The sequence below is a fragment of the Sarcophilus harrisii genome, chromosome 1, assembly GCF_902635505.1.
Source record: "Sarcophilus harrisii chromosome 1, mSarHar1.11, whole genome shotgun sequence".
NCBI classification, from domain to species: domain Eukaryota; kingdom Metazoa; phylum Chordata; class Mammalia; order Dasyuromorphia; family Dasyuridae; genus Sarcophilus; species Sarcophilus harrisii.
The window spans coordinates 294,384,586-294,404,078 of NC_045426.1; the positions used below are offsets into that span (position 1 = coordinate 294,384,586).

The 19,493-nt window shown below is 34.3% G+C and overlaps 1 protein-coding gene across 1 annotated transcript in view; it reads left to right on the forward strand.

The window, feature by feature from the left end:
- DMRT1 (doublesex and mab-3 related transcription factor 1) overlaps positions 1–19,493 on the forward strand; it is a 145,451-nt gene that overhangs the window by 58,492 nt on the left and 67,466 nt on the right. Inside the window, exon 3 of the mRNA XM_031943929.1 lies at positions 315–598. Coding sequence (XP_031799789.1) covers positions 315–598 — 284 coding nt within the window. The remainder of the gene's footprint in view (positions 1–314; positions 599–19,493) is intronic.

A 19,493-nucleotide genomic window follows, 5' to 3' on the forward strand; every position in this document is an offset into this window, starting at 1 on the left:
ATTTTAAGGGTTCAGTTCACTGATTTGCAACTATTTTAGAATTAACTTATTGCTTCTCATTGGCTTTTTAAAAAAAAAAACAATTCAACTTCATCGTAAAAGTATTGCACATAATATGTACATTTTTATTAAAATAATTATGTCTCAAAGATTTTGCCCTGGGTTTATGCACACTTAATTCCTACATGATTATCAGCAGAGCAGAAATAGAGTGAAAAAAATGAGGAAATTGCATACTTAGAGTTGAGGAGGGAAAATTCTTGATGATCTGGACATTTTAAAAGCTAATGTTTATTTTCTTTCTTTTTCCATAGAGGGTCGGATGGTCATTCAAGACATCCCTTCGGTCACCAGCAGAGGGCACCTGGAGAACACATCTGACCTGGTCTCAGATTCCACCTATTACGGCAGTTTTTACCAGCCCTCTCTCTTTCCATACTACAACAATCTGTACAATTATCCTCAGTATTCAATGGCTTTGGCCACTGATTCCTCTTCTGGGGAAATGGGGAGCACACTTGGGGGATCCCCAGTGAAAAACAGCCTTCGGAGCCTACCAGCAACTTATGTGTCTGGCCAGTCAGGAAACCAGTGGCAGGTACTGTGTCACCCAAATGAGCGTATTGTGCACTCTTCTTTTTCTCCCCTGCTTCCACATATACAGACACAGACATAGGGAGAGGCAAATATCTCCCTCTTTTTCCTTTCCCTCTCGCCCTCTCCTCCTCCTCCTCTCGCTATCTTTCACATTTTCTCAGTTTTGAAATTTGACTACAAAAGTTGAGAGAATAAGAAAAAAATTAGAGAAAGGGGACAAAGTGTTGCCAGAATTCAAAACAAACATGAACACAAATGAAACATAGTTTTCTCAATGTAAGAGTTTGTGACTTGGGCCCCATGGACTTCATTTTTAAGTAATTATTTTTAATATAATTGGTTTTCTTTGTAATTTCATGTATTTTATTTAATGCAATTAAATACCAAGATGGGAAGGATCCATCAGCTTCATTAGACTGCCGAAGAGGGTATGTGACACAGAGAAAGCTTAAGAATTCCACCTTAGTCTTTAATGTTTTTGCTTCTTAATTTGTATTTTAAATTTCACTTTTCTAATTTTCTAAAAATTGTTTTGTTTAACTGTCTAATTGGTAAAATGTTCCAGAAAGAGATAACTTGCTAGTAGATTATTCTTCTGTTTTCATATGATTAAGGGGTTTTCATGAGGCATGAGCATAATGAGGGGGGGAAACTATTGAACTTTGGATCACAAAGAACTGGGATCCAATCTAAACTCTTGTCATTTAAGTTAGTTGAGTAACTTTGGGAAAGTCATTTTATTATATCTCTGACAGTTTCTTGATTTGTAAAATAAGAGGACAAAACTGTTAAAGGTTTATCTTGTAGGATCTGTAGAGCTATTTCACAGCACCACTAACTGAAATTTAATACTAAAAATTTGTTAATGTAGGCAACAAACATTACTCTGAGGGATCCTAGCTTCATCAGACTGACAAAAGGGTTTGTGACACATAATGACTAACAATCCCATGACACTGATAGATAAACTTCTAGGCTGTTTTTTTCCCCCTCAGCTTAGAACTCTATTAAAATTCTGAGTGCTCTTTTTTGGGAGGATGAACATAGGAAATGGGGATTAGGAGAAGAGAATCACTTTATCTTGAGGACAAATTACAGTAATAGAAATTAAAACCTTTTAACACTATTATGAAAGGAGTTTGGACCTTTTGGACGTCTTGAAAATGTCTCAGGGATTTTTCAGGGGTCCCTGGATCACATAGTGATCCTACTGCAGTGCACCTACCTTTGGCTATCTTTAAAATTTTGGAGTAAAGAAAGTGCTTGAACTTCACTGTGCTGAAGGGTTTGTGTAAGGCGTGATGACTGATTTTCTACAGTGTAATTTCTATTGTGGCAACATACTAAGCAGCCTATAACACTCTAGATTGCGTAGAGGTCAGTGAAAACTTTCTATGTAGAAAATATGGTGGGAGAGAACAGTGATCCTTCTTTCAGGTGTATGACATACAGTGTGCCTGAACTAAGCTGATCTTGAAATTTTGAAATATTTTTAAAACTTTGCCTTTGAGACTTTGGAGGTATCTTTGACCTGATTTTTCCCCAATTAAAAACTTCCTTTATATTTTCATTTATTTGATGGTGATTAAAAGGGATAGGAGTTGATATGATATTGTTTGCTAATACTCTGCCTTTCTCCCCCCAAACACTATCTCCATATGCTACCTCTGCTTTTTGATTTCATTTAATCATCAGTCTGTTAAAATGTTGCTTTGTTTTGTACTAAAAATGCCATTCCTCTTAAAATTTTTTAAAAAATGAAAAATATAGTTAAAAACATCTTGATACTCTTTCCTCCACAAAAAAGATAATGAAATAAATTTGTCTGATTTAATTCTTTTGCTAGAAATTTCTATATTCATTCATCCACTCAGCTTTTTTTGTTTATTATGTTGTTTTCCCCACAATGTTTGCTATGTTTAGGGTATTAATAGATTTTTTTCTTCTTCCCAATACACTAGTGAAACTTTATAGTTTTAAGAGGGGTTAAGAGGAGTCTTCTTTAGATTATTTTTAAGAACTGTCCCATGAAAATTCTAAGGAGAATTTTCCCATCTTTATAATTTTGGCATATATTTTGTTTTAGTTTTGGGAATGACAGACTATAATCAGAAAATTCTTTTATTTTGGTTATTAAAATTTAAGTTTTTTTTAAAGGGAGAAGAAAATAGAATAGGGTTATAGGCATAAAGATTCACATGATAAAAAATGAAAGAAGTATGTGTATGTGCTTATGGGTATATGAAAAAATGTGTATCTCTTTATGTTGTAGCTGAACCTGAAATCTCAGAAGCCCCTCCCCTTCCCAAATTCCCCTAATGCCACAGATGATATTTACTCTATGACACCTTTATTAAAGTTCTTGGTTTCACTGTGAATTGACCTTAGTCTAATTGAACCAGAGAGAGATGTCAAAAGGGCCTTGTTACATTCCCCTGGAAGTTAAATAACCAACCAGGTGCTCCTCTAAAAAAAAGATACCTTCCTTTGGATTATAGCCCTTGAATTGAAGATCTCTCTCACCTTTAGCATAGCACTGAATTGATTATCTGAGATGGTCATTTAATCCAAGAGTTAAATGCTTTTTCTTCTTTTTCCTCTCAAGATTTTGTCCCTGAGTTTGGAGGAATAGAAGGAGCCTTATCTATGCTTCTGTGAATGAGTCTCATTTCTGGTTCTCTCAGGATGTGTCCCGTGACAACCAATTGTTTATTTTCACTGTGTACCTATGGGGAAGTGTCATTTACATCAGAAATATTAAATTAAGTCATTTGGGGGTAGTTTTGTATAGGGAGAAAAATAATGGATTTAAAGTTACAAGGTGGATTGGAATTCTATCTCTGCCCATTTTTTACTTGAATGACTTTGGGCAGTTAATTTTACTCTCTGAGTCTTGGTTTCCTCCTTTGCAAAATGAAAGGATATTGGAAGAGATGACCTCCAAGGTCCCTTTCTGCCCTAGATCTCAGTTCTTTGATTGTACGATGTTGGGCATAGCAAGCTATGTACATATGGCGGTTATATTACAGAGAACAATAGTTGACTTTCTGAAGAATAGCTAAAATTCCGTAAGAAGAAATGGAGCCATGATATTTTTATTGTTTATAGTATTGCAAATTGTCATGCTTGGGATCTGTGCCTAAGTATTTGGTTGAATGAGGTAATAACAAAGGAAAAAGGGAGGTAGCAAAGCATCAGAAGTGAGGTGGCAGCTTCATTGGACAAGTCTATGGCTTTTCTACCAGACTCTCACATTTATTTCTGCTTACTTGGATTAGCCTCTCCCTTGTCAACCTAGTACAACATGTTTATTTAAGAGATAATGTTGCTGGTGGAGGAGAGTAAAAGGCAATAAACAGCTTTTGCAGGCAATTAAATAGAGAAGTGAAACTGAGCTGCTGGACAACCATAATAGTCATTGATTGTGAGTTTACTCCAGTGTCACAAATGTTATTCCTGTCGCATAACAAGTCAGAGAATCTGTGATTAGGCCACAAATTTCTGTTGTCTGAAGATGCAGACAAAGATAGACAAATTCTTCTGAGGCTGCTCCTGGAATAAGGAGCACCCAACATAAAATTACCTTGACATTCTTGGTGATGATGATTCTACAGCTTATCCTTTCTTTCACATGTGTTAGGTGCTAAAGAAGTATGTATTGATCAAGCTGTTCAATTCAATGCATTTTTTAAGCACCTCTGTCCAAGACAGTATAAGGTAGATTTCAGCAAAACATAAACAACAAAAACAAAACCCCGCCACAGTCCCTGTCCTTAGCGATCTTACAGTCTAATAGGACATATGATAGTGACATAAATATGATACAAAGTAGAATGTAATAAGGGCAAAAAAGAGATGCAGACAAAAGGCTATGAGAAACCTGGGGAGGTCCTGGCATGGTGATTAGGTGTCTGCTATTGGAGAGACTAAGGGTGGTGGTTTTGGAGTTCTGTGTTATAGTAAGGCTAAAGCAGATTGAATGTCTAGCTTAAGTCCAATGGTCAGCCTCTAGGAGTGGACGGGGGATGGAGAACTGGCTAGCTAATGAAGCAGGTCAAAGTTTTAGTTGCTTTTCAACAACTGGTTCATGCTTGTGAGTCTGTTATACTTATATCCTAGATGAGATGGGAGACCACTCCTTTATCTTACCAAATGTGATGAAGGAGAGGTCTCTTTTGGGGAAGGTGGGTAGGGTATAAAAAAAGGTTACACCTAACATAGAGGCAAAATATGCTTGAATCATGGTTGTCATCTTAGTGACAACTCAGCTGGACCTTGAAGAAAGAGGGGTATTGACTAGAGTAATCCAGGAAATAGAGAATTGTCTTATATAATTCCATGGTTGCAAGATGGCTTAGAATGTAGAAAGAGAGGAGGAGAGCTGGCTGAAAGAAGAATGGAAAAATAAACTAGAGTTAAAAACCAATGAGGATCTTGAATGCCATGCTAAGTGTCTATAGACACTAGGAAATCAAATTATTTTCAAGCAAGGCATGTGAAATATACTGGATGTATGTGTTTGTAATATGTTTTTTATAAATATGTGTATATCTCGTATACCCAGAAAGATAGATACAGACAGATCCAGAGATTTATTTGGGAACATGAATAAAAAATGGATTAGAAAGAGAAGAATCTTAAGTCAAAGAGATCAGTTACGAGGAGGCTATAGAGTTGTCGAGATGGGGGGAAATAAGGGTCTTGGGTTTAGTTGATTTTCAGGAAGTTTTATTTAAAACACATTCTTTCCATCAATTGCAATGAAGAAATGTGAAAATAATTTTCTTATACAGCTAATAACTATCCTTCAATTAACCATTTCCTTTCCCTTGCCCTGGCAGAGTTCCCCAAAATATCATTTAAGTGATCAGTCCTAGTGTAAGTTTGGGGAAATGGTGGCTGATTTTTGTCCAATAAAGCTTACACTATTTTCCAATCTGCACTGTTACATGGATTAAGCAAATCTCTGAGCAGGATCCTTTCAATTAAATTAGCTTGGGTATGGAAGGAGTTAGTACCAATTTAGATCTCTTCAGCAGTGGACAATAACAAAGACAGCTGAAAAAGAAGGTGCTGGATACTGTCTCAGGTACTTAATCAGGATTTGATTGAGGAGAAATATAGTATGAACAGAAAAGTACAAGAAGAAAGGAAAAATGCGATTAATTCACTGGAATAAAATCTTTTATATCCTTCATTACCCCCTTCCCCCCAATAATAGCTACTCATGCCAAAATGCATTTTTATAACTTATTCTATTCATTTAAGAGAAGTATTACTATACTCAGTATTTCAAAATATACCTCTAAAAAACCCCATAATGAATACTTCATTTTATATAAATGCATTGCTACCTTGATCTTTTATCATTCCTTTTCTGTTTAAAAGGTATATCAGATTACTCCTCTTAACCTTTCCTACTTATTCAAATACTTTTACTTTTGTTGTAAGACTAGACCTCATGTAGTGTTATATCTAACATAGAAGCAAAACATTGGTCTTGAATCATGATTTGTACACAGTACATTTATTTAGGGTATGCACTGAAGACATTTTTTAAAAGGCCTTCATTGAAGGCCTTTTATTATTTATTTATTTCATTTATTTATATGTTATTTATTTATTTATTCATTTATTAATTAATCTATTATAAATATAATATATTTATATTTATATATTATATAATATTTATATTATATATAATTTAATATGTATTAATAATATATAATAATAATAAAATATATAATATTTATATATTATATAATAATATATAACATAAATATAAATAATAATTTATTAATTAATAAATGATATTAAAATATTATTTATTATTTATCTATTATTTATTACCCTTATTGAATACTTCATCCTAAAAGATCTTATTTCTATTCATCAGAGTAAATAACTAAAACTTAAATAAACCTTAAAAATTCAACTTTATCTGAGAAATACAAACTTAAAAAAAACCCACCACCACACAAAATGCTAACATTTTTTGAGATAGCAGGTATGCTTGGGTCTATACTGTGTGTATACACTTATGGCTAGTAATATGGAGACTTCAGTACTTCTACTCGTTATGCCAGTAGTTACTTGACCCTATTTAAACAACAGTTATTTTTTTAAAATTCCAATACATAATTCTACAATTTTAGTCATTTAATTTCAGTCAGTGTTCTGCAAATCAGTATATGGTTTAAAAATGAGCTTTCAGAGGCCATCTTGTCCAAGGTTTCCTTTATTTTACACATAAGGACTCTGAGGTTCAAACAGTTAACAAGCATTTCCATTGTCCTATGTTACTTCCAAATGACTTTGTATAGACTTCTGCTAGTCTTTGATCTTGAGTAGAATGAACTTCCCTACAGGTACCCAGGGAAGTAAATGGTTGTCACCCTGTGCCTAGCCTGAGAGAGCCACAATCACTCAAGTAGTAAATTGTGAGCAGATTTTTAACTTGGGCCCTATCTTGCAAGACTGTCTATTCTGTAATCTTTGTAGTCTGATTATGACAGCACTTAGTATTGGAAGACTATTACTTACTTTTTTCCTTGATATTATTTCTCTTAATTGAAGCTCAGGCTAGCATTGGAGTTTTTCTTAGTCATGCCATATGGTTGATTTAAATGAATTTCAAAGAACCAAAATCCTTGAGACCTTTTCATTTAAATTTATTTCAGACTAAGTCTCCCATAGTTAATTTTAAATTTATGTTCGGGGAGTTTACACGGCATCTGGCATAAAGTAGGCACTTTTGAGATTGGTTAATTTATATCTATTCCTATTAAAAATTTGTTCTTGTTAGTTTTGGCCTATATTTTCCAGCCTAGCCTAGTTAAATGAGGTGTAAAAAGTGTTGAACTTAAAAATCAGAGGACATGAGTTCAAATGTCACTTCTGCAGTCGCAGAGATCATGGGATCTTGGGTATTTACCTAATTTCTTCTTTTCTGATCTGAATGATGAAGGAGCTTTTCCAAATGACCTCTAAGATTTTTTCCAGCTGTCAATATATGATCTTTTGGTTATAAGTCAGAGGGTGCAAATTAGGAAAGTATAAGAGCCTTCCTGATAATTGCCCTCTCATAGGTTGGATAAACATGCTTTTGATAAGCATGCAAAGTGCTGATAAAAATATTGAGCAGAACAGTGCCAAGCATGAGCTTTACAGCATTCCTTGACTTCCCTCCCTATTAAAACTAATACATTAATTTAGGACTCTTTGGTACAATGATTTAATCAGCCTTAAATCTACTTAATGGTACTGCCATACATCACATATTTATCTATCTTATTTTTGTGAAAGACTTTTATCATATATATTCATGTTAAAAGAGAATATATTAAGAAACTCATTTTTCTAATCCTTATTGGAATTTAGGTCTGTTTTTTTGTTTTTGATTTTTGCAAATTGATAAAACCTTTGTTACTTATATTTTTTTTCTACTGAAAAAATATACCTGTTGGCAACTGATAAACTACAGACAAGAATGACTATAGGGCCAGAGCATAGCTTTCTAATTCAGGGATGGTAGGGGGGAGGTGGGAGGTGGAGGGTGTCTTTTCAGCTATTTGGTAGATGAACAATGCCCTTAGGACTAGAGCCATAGTCAATGGCCTGTTGGAAAGAGACAACTGGTTTGTAAAGCTTTAGGATTGGTATATTCACTTTTATATTCGGTAAAATGACAGTCAGTTTTATTTTTGCATGATATTTACTATGTCCAGTGGCTACCAACTAATTTGAAAAAAGTGTTCTTGTTTTGTACAAGGTTCTTATGTCATCTAGAAATATTGGGTCTGTTGATTTTAATCCTAGACCATTTTTCCAGCATATTTTTCATCATCTTTTCTATGTCCTTCCTTTGCATTGCAATTATGGAATATCAGTTTGTCTTTTTACTTAATCTTACTGGCATAGGAACTCTCAGTGAAGAAACTCCTCTTCAGTATATATCAACATTTGTGCTAAAACTTAATATTGTAGTGAGTTGATGGGGATCATGGAGAAATTAAGTGATTTATCTTGAATTAAATAGCCAGTGTTATGTTGAAGGGGTATTTGAACCCAGATTATGTTGATGCCCTTCTAACCTAATGTATTTTGATTTAATTTGGAGAATCTTACTGAATTCTTTTCAGAATTTTTCTATCTCTTCGTCCTCTGTAAAAGATCATAAGATTAAGTAAATCAATATTTAGAACTGGACGAGATCTCAGACAGATCATCTAATTTCCTTATTTTATTGATGATGAAGACAAAGACCAGATTTGAAAGCAAGGTGCTTTTCGAAGAGTCATATAGGTAATAAGTGAAGAATGGACAATTGAACGCAGAGATGTTGGTATATAAATTGCTGTTATCTTTAAGATGATTTTAAAAAAGAAACACTGAAATACAAGATGGGCAGATGTCCCATGAAATGATGTTTTGTTTTCCTTTGTTTTACTTAAGCTAGAAAAAGTAAAAGGTGCTGAGTTCCTTAAAGGTCAACAGTTTATAGCTGCATTTACAGCAAAAATGAAAAATGTTTTGAATTAGAAAATTTAAAAATAATTTTTTATTTAGCCTTTTTTATACATTTGACATACTAAGATATAATTTTGGGGGCAAATCAAATTATGTGCAATGTATTGTGTTTCTAGATTAGTCAGAGCATCTTCTAAAAAAACTTACTGTTTATTTTCAAAAAAGAACTTAATTTTTTCTTTGTGTCCTTGGTCAGGTCATTTAATATAAACTTGGTTTCTTTATCTGTAAATTGAAGGGATTTTGCTAGATGACTTCTCAGCACCCTTGCAACTTCTTATGAACTAGAAATAACCACCCTCCTCTTTACCCTATCACTTCTAAGTTTTCTGGAAGGATAACAAAGGAATATGACCCATTTTTTCATCTTTCTTCTATTTTGACCTTCCTCCAGTTTGTGGTCCTTTAATTTTATGTATGAAAACAGCAGTAAGTATTTTGAGAAAATACAAAATCTATTTGAAGAAAGCTCATTTAAAAATAAAGTTCAATTAAGTGATTAAAAAGACCTAACTTTAAAATAAAATGCTTCTCTCTGAAGTTGGTATAGTGGAAGGATAACTGACTTTTGAGTTGGATTCAAATGTTGTCTCTGATGCTTACTTTAGTGACCATTATTCTGGGCCTCCATTTCTAAAATGAGAAGGTTTCTACTCTGTATATAATCTTGAGATGAGTTTGTTAAGCCATTTTCTTTATTAAAAGAATCATTATGGATAAAATTATCCTTAAAAAGGGACTGGGTCTTTGCATTGTGAAAGGGAAGCTGGGTGACTATATACTGGGGTTTTCTAGAAGATCTGTTCCAAAGGAAGTGTGTTATTGAGCATGACTGCATAGTAAAGATAGGGGTTGGAATTGAACCTGTGATTTCATTGGTATTCATTGGCTCTTGGATAAGAAATTCCATGTACCAAGACAAATCACCACCTTCTCTGCATTTTTTAGTTTGTAGATAATTGCCTACAGTACTGAGAAGGTAAGTAATTTTTCCCAGGGTCATGAAGCCAGTATGTGTGAGGCGGAGTTTGAACCCAGGTCCATCAAACTTTAAGGACTGCTGTCTCTCAGCTATGCTCCTTTGCCTCTCATTTTTGGAGTGAGGGATAACAACTTCTAAATAGGCTCACTTAGAAGCAAACATTTTTGTAGACCAATATTGGGAATTCAGGACACTCCTTTATTGGTACTTATCTTGGGTTTCCCAGATCAACTATGACTCCTGTCTTCTGTGGATATGCCTCTATACCCATAACCTTGAAGAATATGTTGGTGGGGTGGGATTCCTTGGTATTCTTGTACTGAAGCTTTAAAGTGTTTGAGAACTAGTGAAGAAAATTACTAATAACAATAACAATAACGATAAGCATTTATATGGAACTTTAAGATTTGTAAAATACCTTACAAATATTTCATTTTATCTTCACAGCAACCCTGGGAGGTTTTCTCATTTTACAGCTGAGGAAACTGAGATTGAAAGATTAAGTGGCATGCATAAGATATTTAAGTGATTTAATAGTTGCACAGCTGAGTGCCTGACACATTTTGAATTCAGATACTGGCTCAGAGAACTGGTCATCCCATTCTTGCTTTAAGCCCCCATGCCTTTCTTTGGAGGAAAATGTTCTTAATTAGTAGAAAGAATGAGTGAGTTGGGAATGAGGAAAGCTGGGTTCTAGTTCTAGCTTTAGCTCTGTCACTATGTATTTCATTCATTCATTTTTTAAATGCCTACTATGTGAAGAGCACCCTATTAGGAGCTAGCAGAGATCCAAAGTTTAAATAAGCTATTTTTTAATCCTTGTGATGCTTATACTCTAAGGTAATTGTGAGGTTTTGAGCAAACTAATGAAAATTAGATATTATGTGAGTCTAAATTTTGTATTTCTTTGATTACTTTCATCTGTTTTATTTATTTTATCTATTTAAAAGAGGGGCTCTGACAGTTTTAGTTTAGCTTGGAAAATAGCTAAGTAATTTTTTTTGTTGTTGTTTGCTTTTGTGTTTTTAGGTATATAGGCAAACTTTATAGATAACCTCAAATAATCCCAACTTGGCCTTTTGGCAGTATATCATGTACTGTCTTCAAAAGATAGCCTTCACACAGCAGATTTATGCTAAAAAGTATCCTAATGTTTCTGACAGCTCATGTGTGACATGAATATAATCCATATTTCTTAGAGGAGCTAATCTAAATGCTTTATTTTCCGATACTGCTGATAGGGCTATATCTCTTGGTGTCTCAGCAATTGAGATTCTGATGGCAACATATTGTTTATGGGTCACTGCTTTTGTCTAAAACAGTAGGTTGGAACAGAATAGAAAAGGTTAATTAAGTTTGTCTATCAAGGTGAGACAAATATGAATAAGATTTCTTGTTATAAAGTATATGGAATCTTTTTTTGTTTTTCTATGAATCAAATAAAAGAAAAATTCTAAATGGCAAATAATAAATCACCATTATATTTCTGCAGTATCTTAAAAGTTTAGTTATATCAATCTTGTACAATAGGTTAGTCTCAAAATACTTTTAGCTTCATTTTATAGAAGAGGGAAAATGAGATTAAGAGAAGTTAAGATTATTTTCCAATATTCTCATAATTACAAACTGTTAGAGCCAGGATTCAAACTCAGGTCAATCCCTATACATTTTAGCCAACATTGTTTGAGCACCTATAGTGTGCAAGACACTGTGCTAGATGCTGGAACTACAAAGAAAAAGATTAAAAAAAAAACCTGCTCCTGTCCCACAATGAGTTTACATTTTACTGGAGATTACAACATGTGGTCATTATGTAAGTCCAAGAAGCAGAGTGTATGTAAGTGAAGAAGCAGAGATGTCTAAAACTAGAAAAATTAGGAAAAACTTGTAGCAAAGAGCTGAGCCAGGAAGCTATTCTAAGACAAAGGTGAAGGAGTACTTTGTAAGCCTAAGGGATATGTATACAAAGGTTAAGGGTCAGGAAATTGAGCCTTTGTTATTTTATTGGAGAATTGAGTCTGATGGAAGTAGGTGGGAGGAGGAAGATTGGGGGAGGGGCAAATCTGAAAGTGAAGTAAACAAAAGAGTCAGAGCCTAATTATAAGCTCTTTAAGGCCAAATTGAGGAGTTTATATTTTACCTTAAAGACTTAAGAACATTTTTGATTAGGGAAGTGACTTTTGGTCCAATTCTACAAATAACATCTCTAAGCAGTTGCATAAAGTTTTGTCTGAAAAGATTTTTATGTTTTTTTAAATATTAGTAATAGACAACTGTGTTATATTAAAATTGGGAAAGAAAGGATTTGTGTGGTAATTGCAATGATATTTATTTCAGAAATCCTTGATTTGATTGGTCTCTCTTCCCACTGATAGATTACGCTCAAGGATTTTATTAAAAAAACAGTCATTCTGTCAACATTTCTTAGGCACCTATGTGCCAGGCACTGTGTTCAGCACTGAGGATTCCAAGAAAGGCACAAGAAAATCCTTGCTGTCAAGGAGCATGCAGTCTAATGGGAGAGATAGCATCAGATAGCCGTATATAAACAGTTTATAGACAGCATTAGTATTAAAAGGAGTTATAACTCTTCCATTTTTTGGACAGTCTTTCAGATTAGTTCTAGCTGAAAAAAACCAAATCAAAACCATAACTTCATGGCTCACCTTCTAATGATGATTCTCAACTTAGGTGGACTATTTTTTGGGTGATAGATATGGTCTTATTCTTGGGAATTTCAATGGATGAAGACCCTATCAGACCTTGTATTTTGTAGCCATGGCCTACAAAAACCCAGAGTCACCTTCATACCACAAAGAAGCATCAGCATAGGCTTTAGTGGAGGGAGTTAGTTGTTACTGATGTCTAAAAAGCTCAAAATTAATTTTAGTTTTTAATCATCATTGTCATCTTCATTATGATAATTATAAAAATAAGCATTTATTTACTCATTTATTCATTTTTACTCATTTATCTCTCATTTATCCTTCCATCTCTTTGTCTATCCGTCTTTTTGTCTGTCACCTCACCTTATGCAAAGAAGTCTTTCCCATCATCCCTTTAATTAAGTCTAGCACTAACTGTTTACCAACCACAAAGAAAGGTAAAAATATGGTTTCTGCTCTCAGTGAGTTGACATTCAAACAGAGAAGACAATATACAAACAATTAAACACATATATCTGTGTATATATGCACATGTGTGTTATGTATGTCTGTATGCATGTGTGCCTTGCCCGCACATGTGTACATACACACACACACACAAATATGATAGATGCTGGATTCTCTCTCTTCCCCACCAATGACGGACCTCCCTGGATTCTTTTGTATTCCAACTAAAAGTCTTCCTTCTATGGGAAGCCTTCCCTAATCCCTCTTAATCCCAATGCCTCTCCTCTGTCAAATTCTCCTATTCATCCTTCCTATAGTTTGCTTGCTTTGGTGCATATTTTCTCTTTCACTAAATTGTAAACTCCTTGAAGGCAAGGGATATATATATATATATATATATATATATATATATATATATATATTCTTTTTTTTTTTTTTTTGCCATTTTCTATCCTCAGTACTCAATACCGTGCCTGACATGTAGTAGATACATAATAAATGTTTGTTAATTTTTTTGGCAGATATTGTCGGAAGGCATAAGAAATTAAGGATGATAGGAATGGCTTCTTGCAAAAATTAGGATTTAAGCTAAATTTTGAAGGAAACCTGAGAAACCAAGAGATGGAGATGAAAAAGGAGAGCACCTCTTATTTTAAGGGATACCAAGTCCCTTAAAATAATGTTATTGGATTATAGAGTATTTGGAAGGGAGTAAAGTATCAGAGGACTGGAAAAGTAGGGAAGGATTTAAAAACCTTAGCAAAAGAATTTAAATGTTCTGAAAGTAATAGGGAATCACTGGAGTTTATTGAACAGGGGAGGAGGGTGATGGTGTGCTCAGACTTGGACTTTCTTAGAGGATCACTTTAGCAAGTGGGGAAATCAATCAACAAAGTTATGTCCAGAACCAACAAATTCAAGTGTGAGATAATGAATGCCTTTGCCAGCGAGAGAGATGTGTAAGAGAAATGTCATGTGAAGGTAGACCAGACTTGACAGCAGATTAGATTGTGTGTGTATGTGTGTGTGTGTGTATGTGTGTAAGTCTGGAGATTGAACTGAATCAATCCTCAATTTAAGTCATAAAGGTATATAATTTCTTTTTTTCTTTCATAAAATATGATATAATGAAGGAGACCAGAATTACACAGGTAACAACTTCTTCTAATTCCTTGGAGAATTTTTAGTAATCTCACTATATTGACACTGTCATATTGAAAACATACTTGACCCAAAGAAGGTAGAAAGTGATTTAAATAAGAAAATACATCCATATGCAAACAGAGGACCATAGATTTAGAGCTAGAAGGGAGCTCAGGAGATTAGACTTCCCTCCTCTTTATTTTTTTTTTTAATTGTAAAGGAAACATATTTCCTCAAATTTGAATAGGTATTAAATTGCAGATATTAAGATGTAAACTTGAGTTCCATTGCTTTAAAAAAAAAAAACAATTTCAGATGTTTCTGATCTAAGCTTTCAAGTATATACTTTGGATGTCTGAGTGGTTGGCCTCTTGGAAGAAGTATTGTATTGAAACAGTTTCTGAGATGCCTTACCATCAAAAGCGTAAACCTTTACTGTTAATGAACCCCCCTTCCATTGGGAAAGGTATTAAACATTGTTACAAAACAGTGTAAAATGGTCAAGATGGGCTGGTCAAGATATGTTTTTGCTCTGCCTTGCCTGTCCTTTTGCACTCCTCACCCTTAGTACTGACCTAGACATCCCTTACCATCTACCTAAACTTGTCCCCAACCCTTCTTGCACACTGGGCACATACCACTTCTACCATTTCCACATTATTATCATTCCTAGCATAGTACCTGGTCTGGAGTAGTTACTCAAAATTTGTTAAATGAATGACTGCTATAAAATCCAGACTCCTTTCAGAATTTCTCTGTAAAATTATACATATAGCCCTTTTTTTCTTTATCAGAAGCTTTCATAATTTTTGTCAGGATTTTTTTTTTCTTTGTGAGTGTCCTATTCATCTTGATGTGTTTTCCTTTTTTCCATTTGATCACACCAATCATTTTTTTCTGAATTTTTGGAAACTGGGTCCCTGACTTACATCATTGATTTGTTGTTTAAACACAACCCAATACAAATCAACTATATTCTTCAGAAGTTATATGCAAATGCATTACTTTTCTCTGAAAGTCTTAAGTATTTTGTCTTTCTCAGATTTATAAATGCTATCTAAGCATGTGCCTCCCTTGGTAAAAGCCATTAGAAAGGGACAAGTAAGCAGACATTTTTCTGGCCTTTGAACTGAAGGGATGAAAAATTTTTGTGAGACCCTCATTCCTGGAGATGTGAGAGTCAGTCCTAGACAGTTGGATCTTTATTTAAATTGGATTCTCAAAATTATATTGGCACCATAGTGAACCAAGTCAAAGCAATTTGACAAATAGTTAACTATTTATTCAGTGACAGACACTGGGCCATAACAAGCTCTGAGGATACTCTTATTAGACCTATTTTACAAAAGAGAAAACTCAAGCAGACAGATGTCAAGTGGATTGCTCAAGGTCACACAGCTAGCATGATTTTGAGGGAAGATTGAAAAATTCAGGTCTTCCTGATTCCATGTTCAGCACTCTTTCCATTGAACTATCTAGCCACCCCATAACCCTCGCTGAAATGCACAAGTCCTATTTGTAGATTCTTGTGACACCTGTCATCTCTTTTATTTAATTTTCTCTTAATTTTCTTTCCAAAGCATAAAATCACTTGCCTCTTCTCCAGAAAACATTATTAGTACCAAAGAGGGAAAATTTCCATTAGTGCTCCTCCAATAGAACGGAATCTCTGAGAGTAGTCAAAGTTATTCTTTGTATATTTGTATCTCCAGACCCTGAGAACAGTTCCTGGCACATAGTAGGCTTTGCTTTTTGAAGTACTAAGCATTAATTTTATTTGTTTTAAAGCTAAGAATAAAGATCTTTATCTACTTTTTTTTAGGGAGGGATGAGGGAAGGTCCATTAAGTGAACTTGAACAGTGTGAGGAATTCCTGATGTCACCTGATTCATATGAACAACTTATAACTAATAGTATAGAAAATTGTCTGAGGGTATTGAGATTATATTCAGCAACTTATTTGTTTTTTTTTTTTTAATAGCCTTTTATTTACAGGATATATGCATGGGTAACTTTACAGCATTAACAATTGCCAAACCTCTTGTTCCAATTTTTCACCTCTTACCCCCCCACCCCTCCCCTAGATGGCAGGATGACCAGTAGATGTTAAATACATTAAAATATAAATTAGATACACAATAAGTATACATGACCAAACCGTTATTTTGCTGTACAAAAAGAATCAGACTCTGAAATATTGTACAATTAGCTTGTGAAGGAAATCAAAAATGCAGGTGTGCATAAATATAGGGATTGGGAATTCAATGTAATGGATTTTAGTCATCTCCCAGAGTTCTTTTTCTGGGCATAGCTAGTTCAGTTCATTACTGCTCCATTAGAAATGATTTGGTTGATCTCGTTGCTGAGGATGGCCAGGTCCATCAGAACTGGTCATCATATAGTATTGTTGTTGAAGTATATAATGATCTCCTGGTCCTGCTCATTTCACTCAGCATCAGTTTGTGTAAGTCTCTCCAGGCCTTTCTGAAATCATCCTGTTGGTTATTTCTTACAGAACAGTAATATTCCATAATATTCATATACCACAATTTATTCAGCCATTCTCCAACTGATGGACATCCATTCAGTTTCCAGTTTTTAGCCACTACAAACAGGGCTGCCACAAACATTCGTGCACATACAGGTCCCTTTCCCTTCTTTAGTATCTCTTTGGGATATAATCCCAGTAGTAACACTGCTAGATCAAAGGGTATGCACAGTTTGATAACTTTTTGAGCATAGTTCCAAACTACTCTCCAAAATGGTTGGATTCATTCACAACTCCACCAACAAATGCATCAATGTCCCAGTTTTCCCGCATCCCCTCCAACAATCATCATTATTTTTTCCTGTCATCTTAGCCAATCAGACAGGTGTGTAGTGGTATCTTAGAGTTGTCTTAATTTGCATTTCTCTGATTAATAATGACTTGGAGCATCTTTTCATATGACTAGAAATAGTTTCAATTTCTTCATCTGAGAATTGTCTGTTCATATCCTTTGACCATTTTTCAATTGGAGAATGGCTTGATTTTTTATAAATTAGAGTTAATTCTCTATATATTTTGGAAATTAGGCCTTTATCAGAACCTTTGACTGTAAAAATATTTTCCCAGTTTATTTCAGCAACTTATTTGTGTTCACACAGACAGTATATATCAGAAGCAGTACTTGAGTTAAGAGGTCTTGAATTCCAAGACCCAACCCTCTATCTACAGTTGGAGTTTTCATTCAATAAATACAATTTTAATTCATTATTAATTATTATTAAATATTAAATCTTAATTAACATTAAAATATTTTCTTTGATTCCATTGATGGCAAGTGGAAAGAGGGTCAATGGAGTAGCAGATTTGGGAAAGGAGAGAGGATGATTAATGTAGAAAATCAAATGAAGGAGGTATAGCATGAAAGAAGCAAAGGAAAGGGATTTGATGAAAAAAGGTCAAGAGAGGAACTCATGTTCTGAGATTAGTATTAATTGGAGATGAACTGTTCTTGTCATATTCCACTGTTCTCTTGGGGATTAGGCTTCATAGTAAGTTGTCACCTGTAATCATTTCCCTTTGAAATAGCCATTAGCTGATTAGCCACTTTTCACAGCTCAGAGACTCAGAACAGACTGGCCTCATAAGTACAGCAATCCACCAGGGAGAGAATTAGGGCCTAAGCTTTGGTGATTAGCATCTAGGATGTGGCTAAACAATTTGGTCAATTTTAAAAGTTCATAATGCCCTCCTCCCACATCACATACACATTTACATACTGCAAGTGCTTCCAATTTTTAAAATATTGAATTTTTTCCTATTATGAAGACAAACAAGGCCATAAATATAAACTGCTTGGAAACCAATTCTATAACTGGGTCTGGGAGCTTATTTTTCAAAAATATTTTTCTAGTAAAATTGGTTTCTTTTGTATTCCTTTTAGTTTTACTTTGCACATTTAAAAATATTATGAGAAGAATAAATCTACTCCTAATCTGGTGGAATCCATGACAGTGAAGGTCATGTTTAATGTTTCCATTCCTTTCTTTTATCATCATCATTATTATTATTATTATTATAACTTTTTATTGAAAGAACATATGCATGGGTAATTTTTTACAACATTATCCCTTGCACTCATTTCTGTTCTGACTTTTCCCTTCCCTTCCTCCCTCCCCCCCCCTAGATGGTAGGCAGTCTTATACATGTTAAATATGATATAGTATATCTTAGATACAATGTATGTGTGCAGAACCACACAGTTCTCTTGTTGCACAAGAACAATTGGATTCAAAAGGTAAAAATAACTTAGGAAGAAAAACAAAAAATGCAAACAGTTTACACTCATTTCCCAGGGTTCCTTCTCTGGGTGTAGTGGATTCTGTCCATCATAGATCAATTGGAACTGAATTAGATCTTCTCTTTGTTGAAGATAGCAACTTCTACCAGAATACATCCTTATATGGTATTGTTGTTGAAGTATATAATGATCTCTTTGTTCTGCTCATTTCACATAGCATCAGTTCATGTAAGTTCTTTCCAAGTCTTTCTGTATTCATCCTGCTGGTCATTTCTTACAGAACAGTAATATTCCATAACATTCATATACCACAATTTACCCAACCATTTTCCAATTGATGGGTATCCATTCATTGTCCAGTTAATAGCCACTACAAAAAGGGTTGCCACAAACATTTTGGCACATACAGGTCCCTTTCCCTTCTTTAGTATCACTTTGGGATATAAGCCCAGTAGTAACACTGCTGGATCAAAGGTATGCAGCTTGATAACTTTTGGGGCATAATTCCAGATTGCTCTCCAGAATGGTTGGATCAATTCCCAACTCCACCAACAATGCATCAGTGTCCCAGTTTTCCCGCATCCCCTTCCAACATTCATCATCGTATTTTCCTGTCATCTTAGCCAATCTGACAGGTGTGTAGTGGTATCTCAGAATTGTCTTAATTTGCATTTCTCTGATGGATAGTGATTTGGAACACCCTTTCATATGAGTAGAAATAGTTTAAATTTCATCATCTAAAAATTGTCTGTTTGTATCCTTTGACCATATTTATTAATTGGAGGATTTCTACCTTGGAGGCTTGATTTCTTATAAATTAGAGTCAATTCTCCATATATTTTG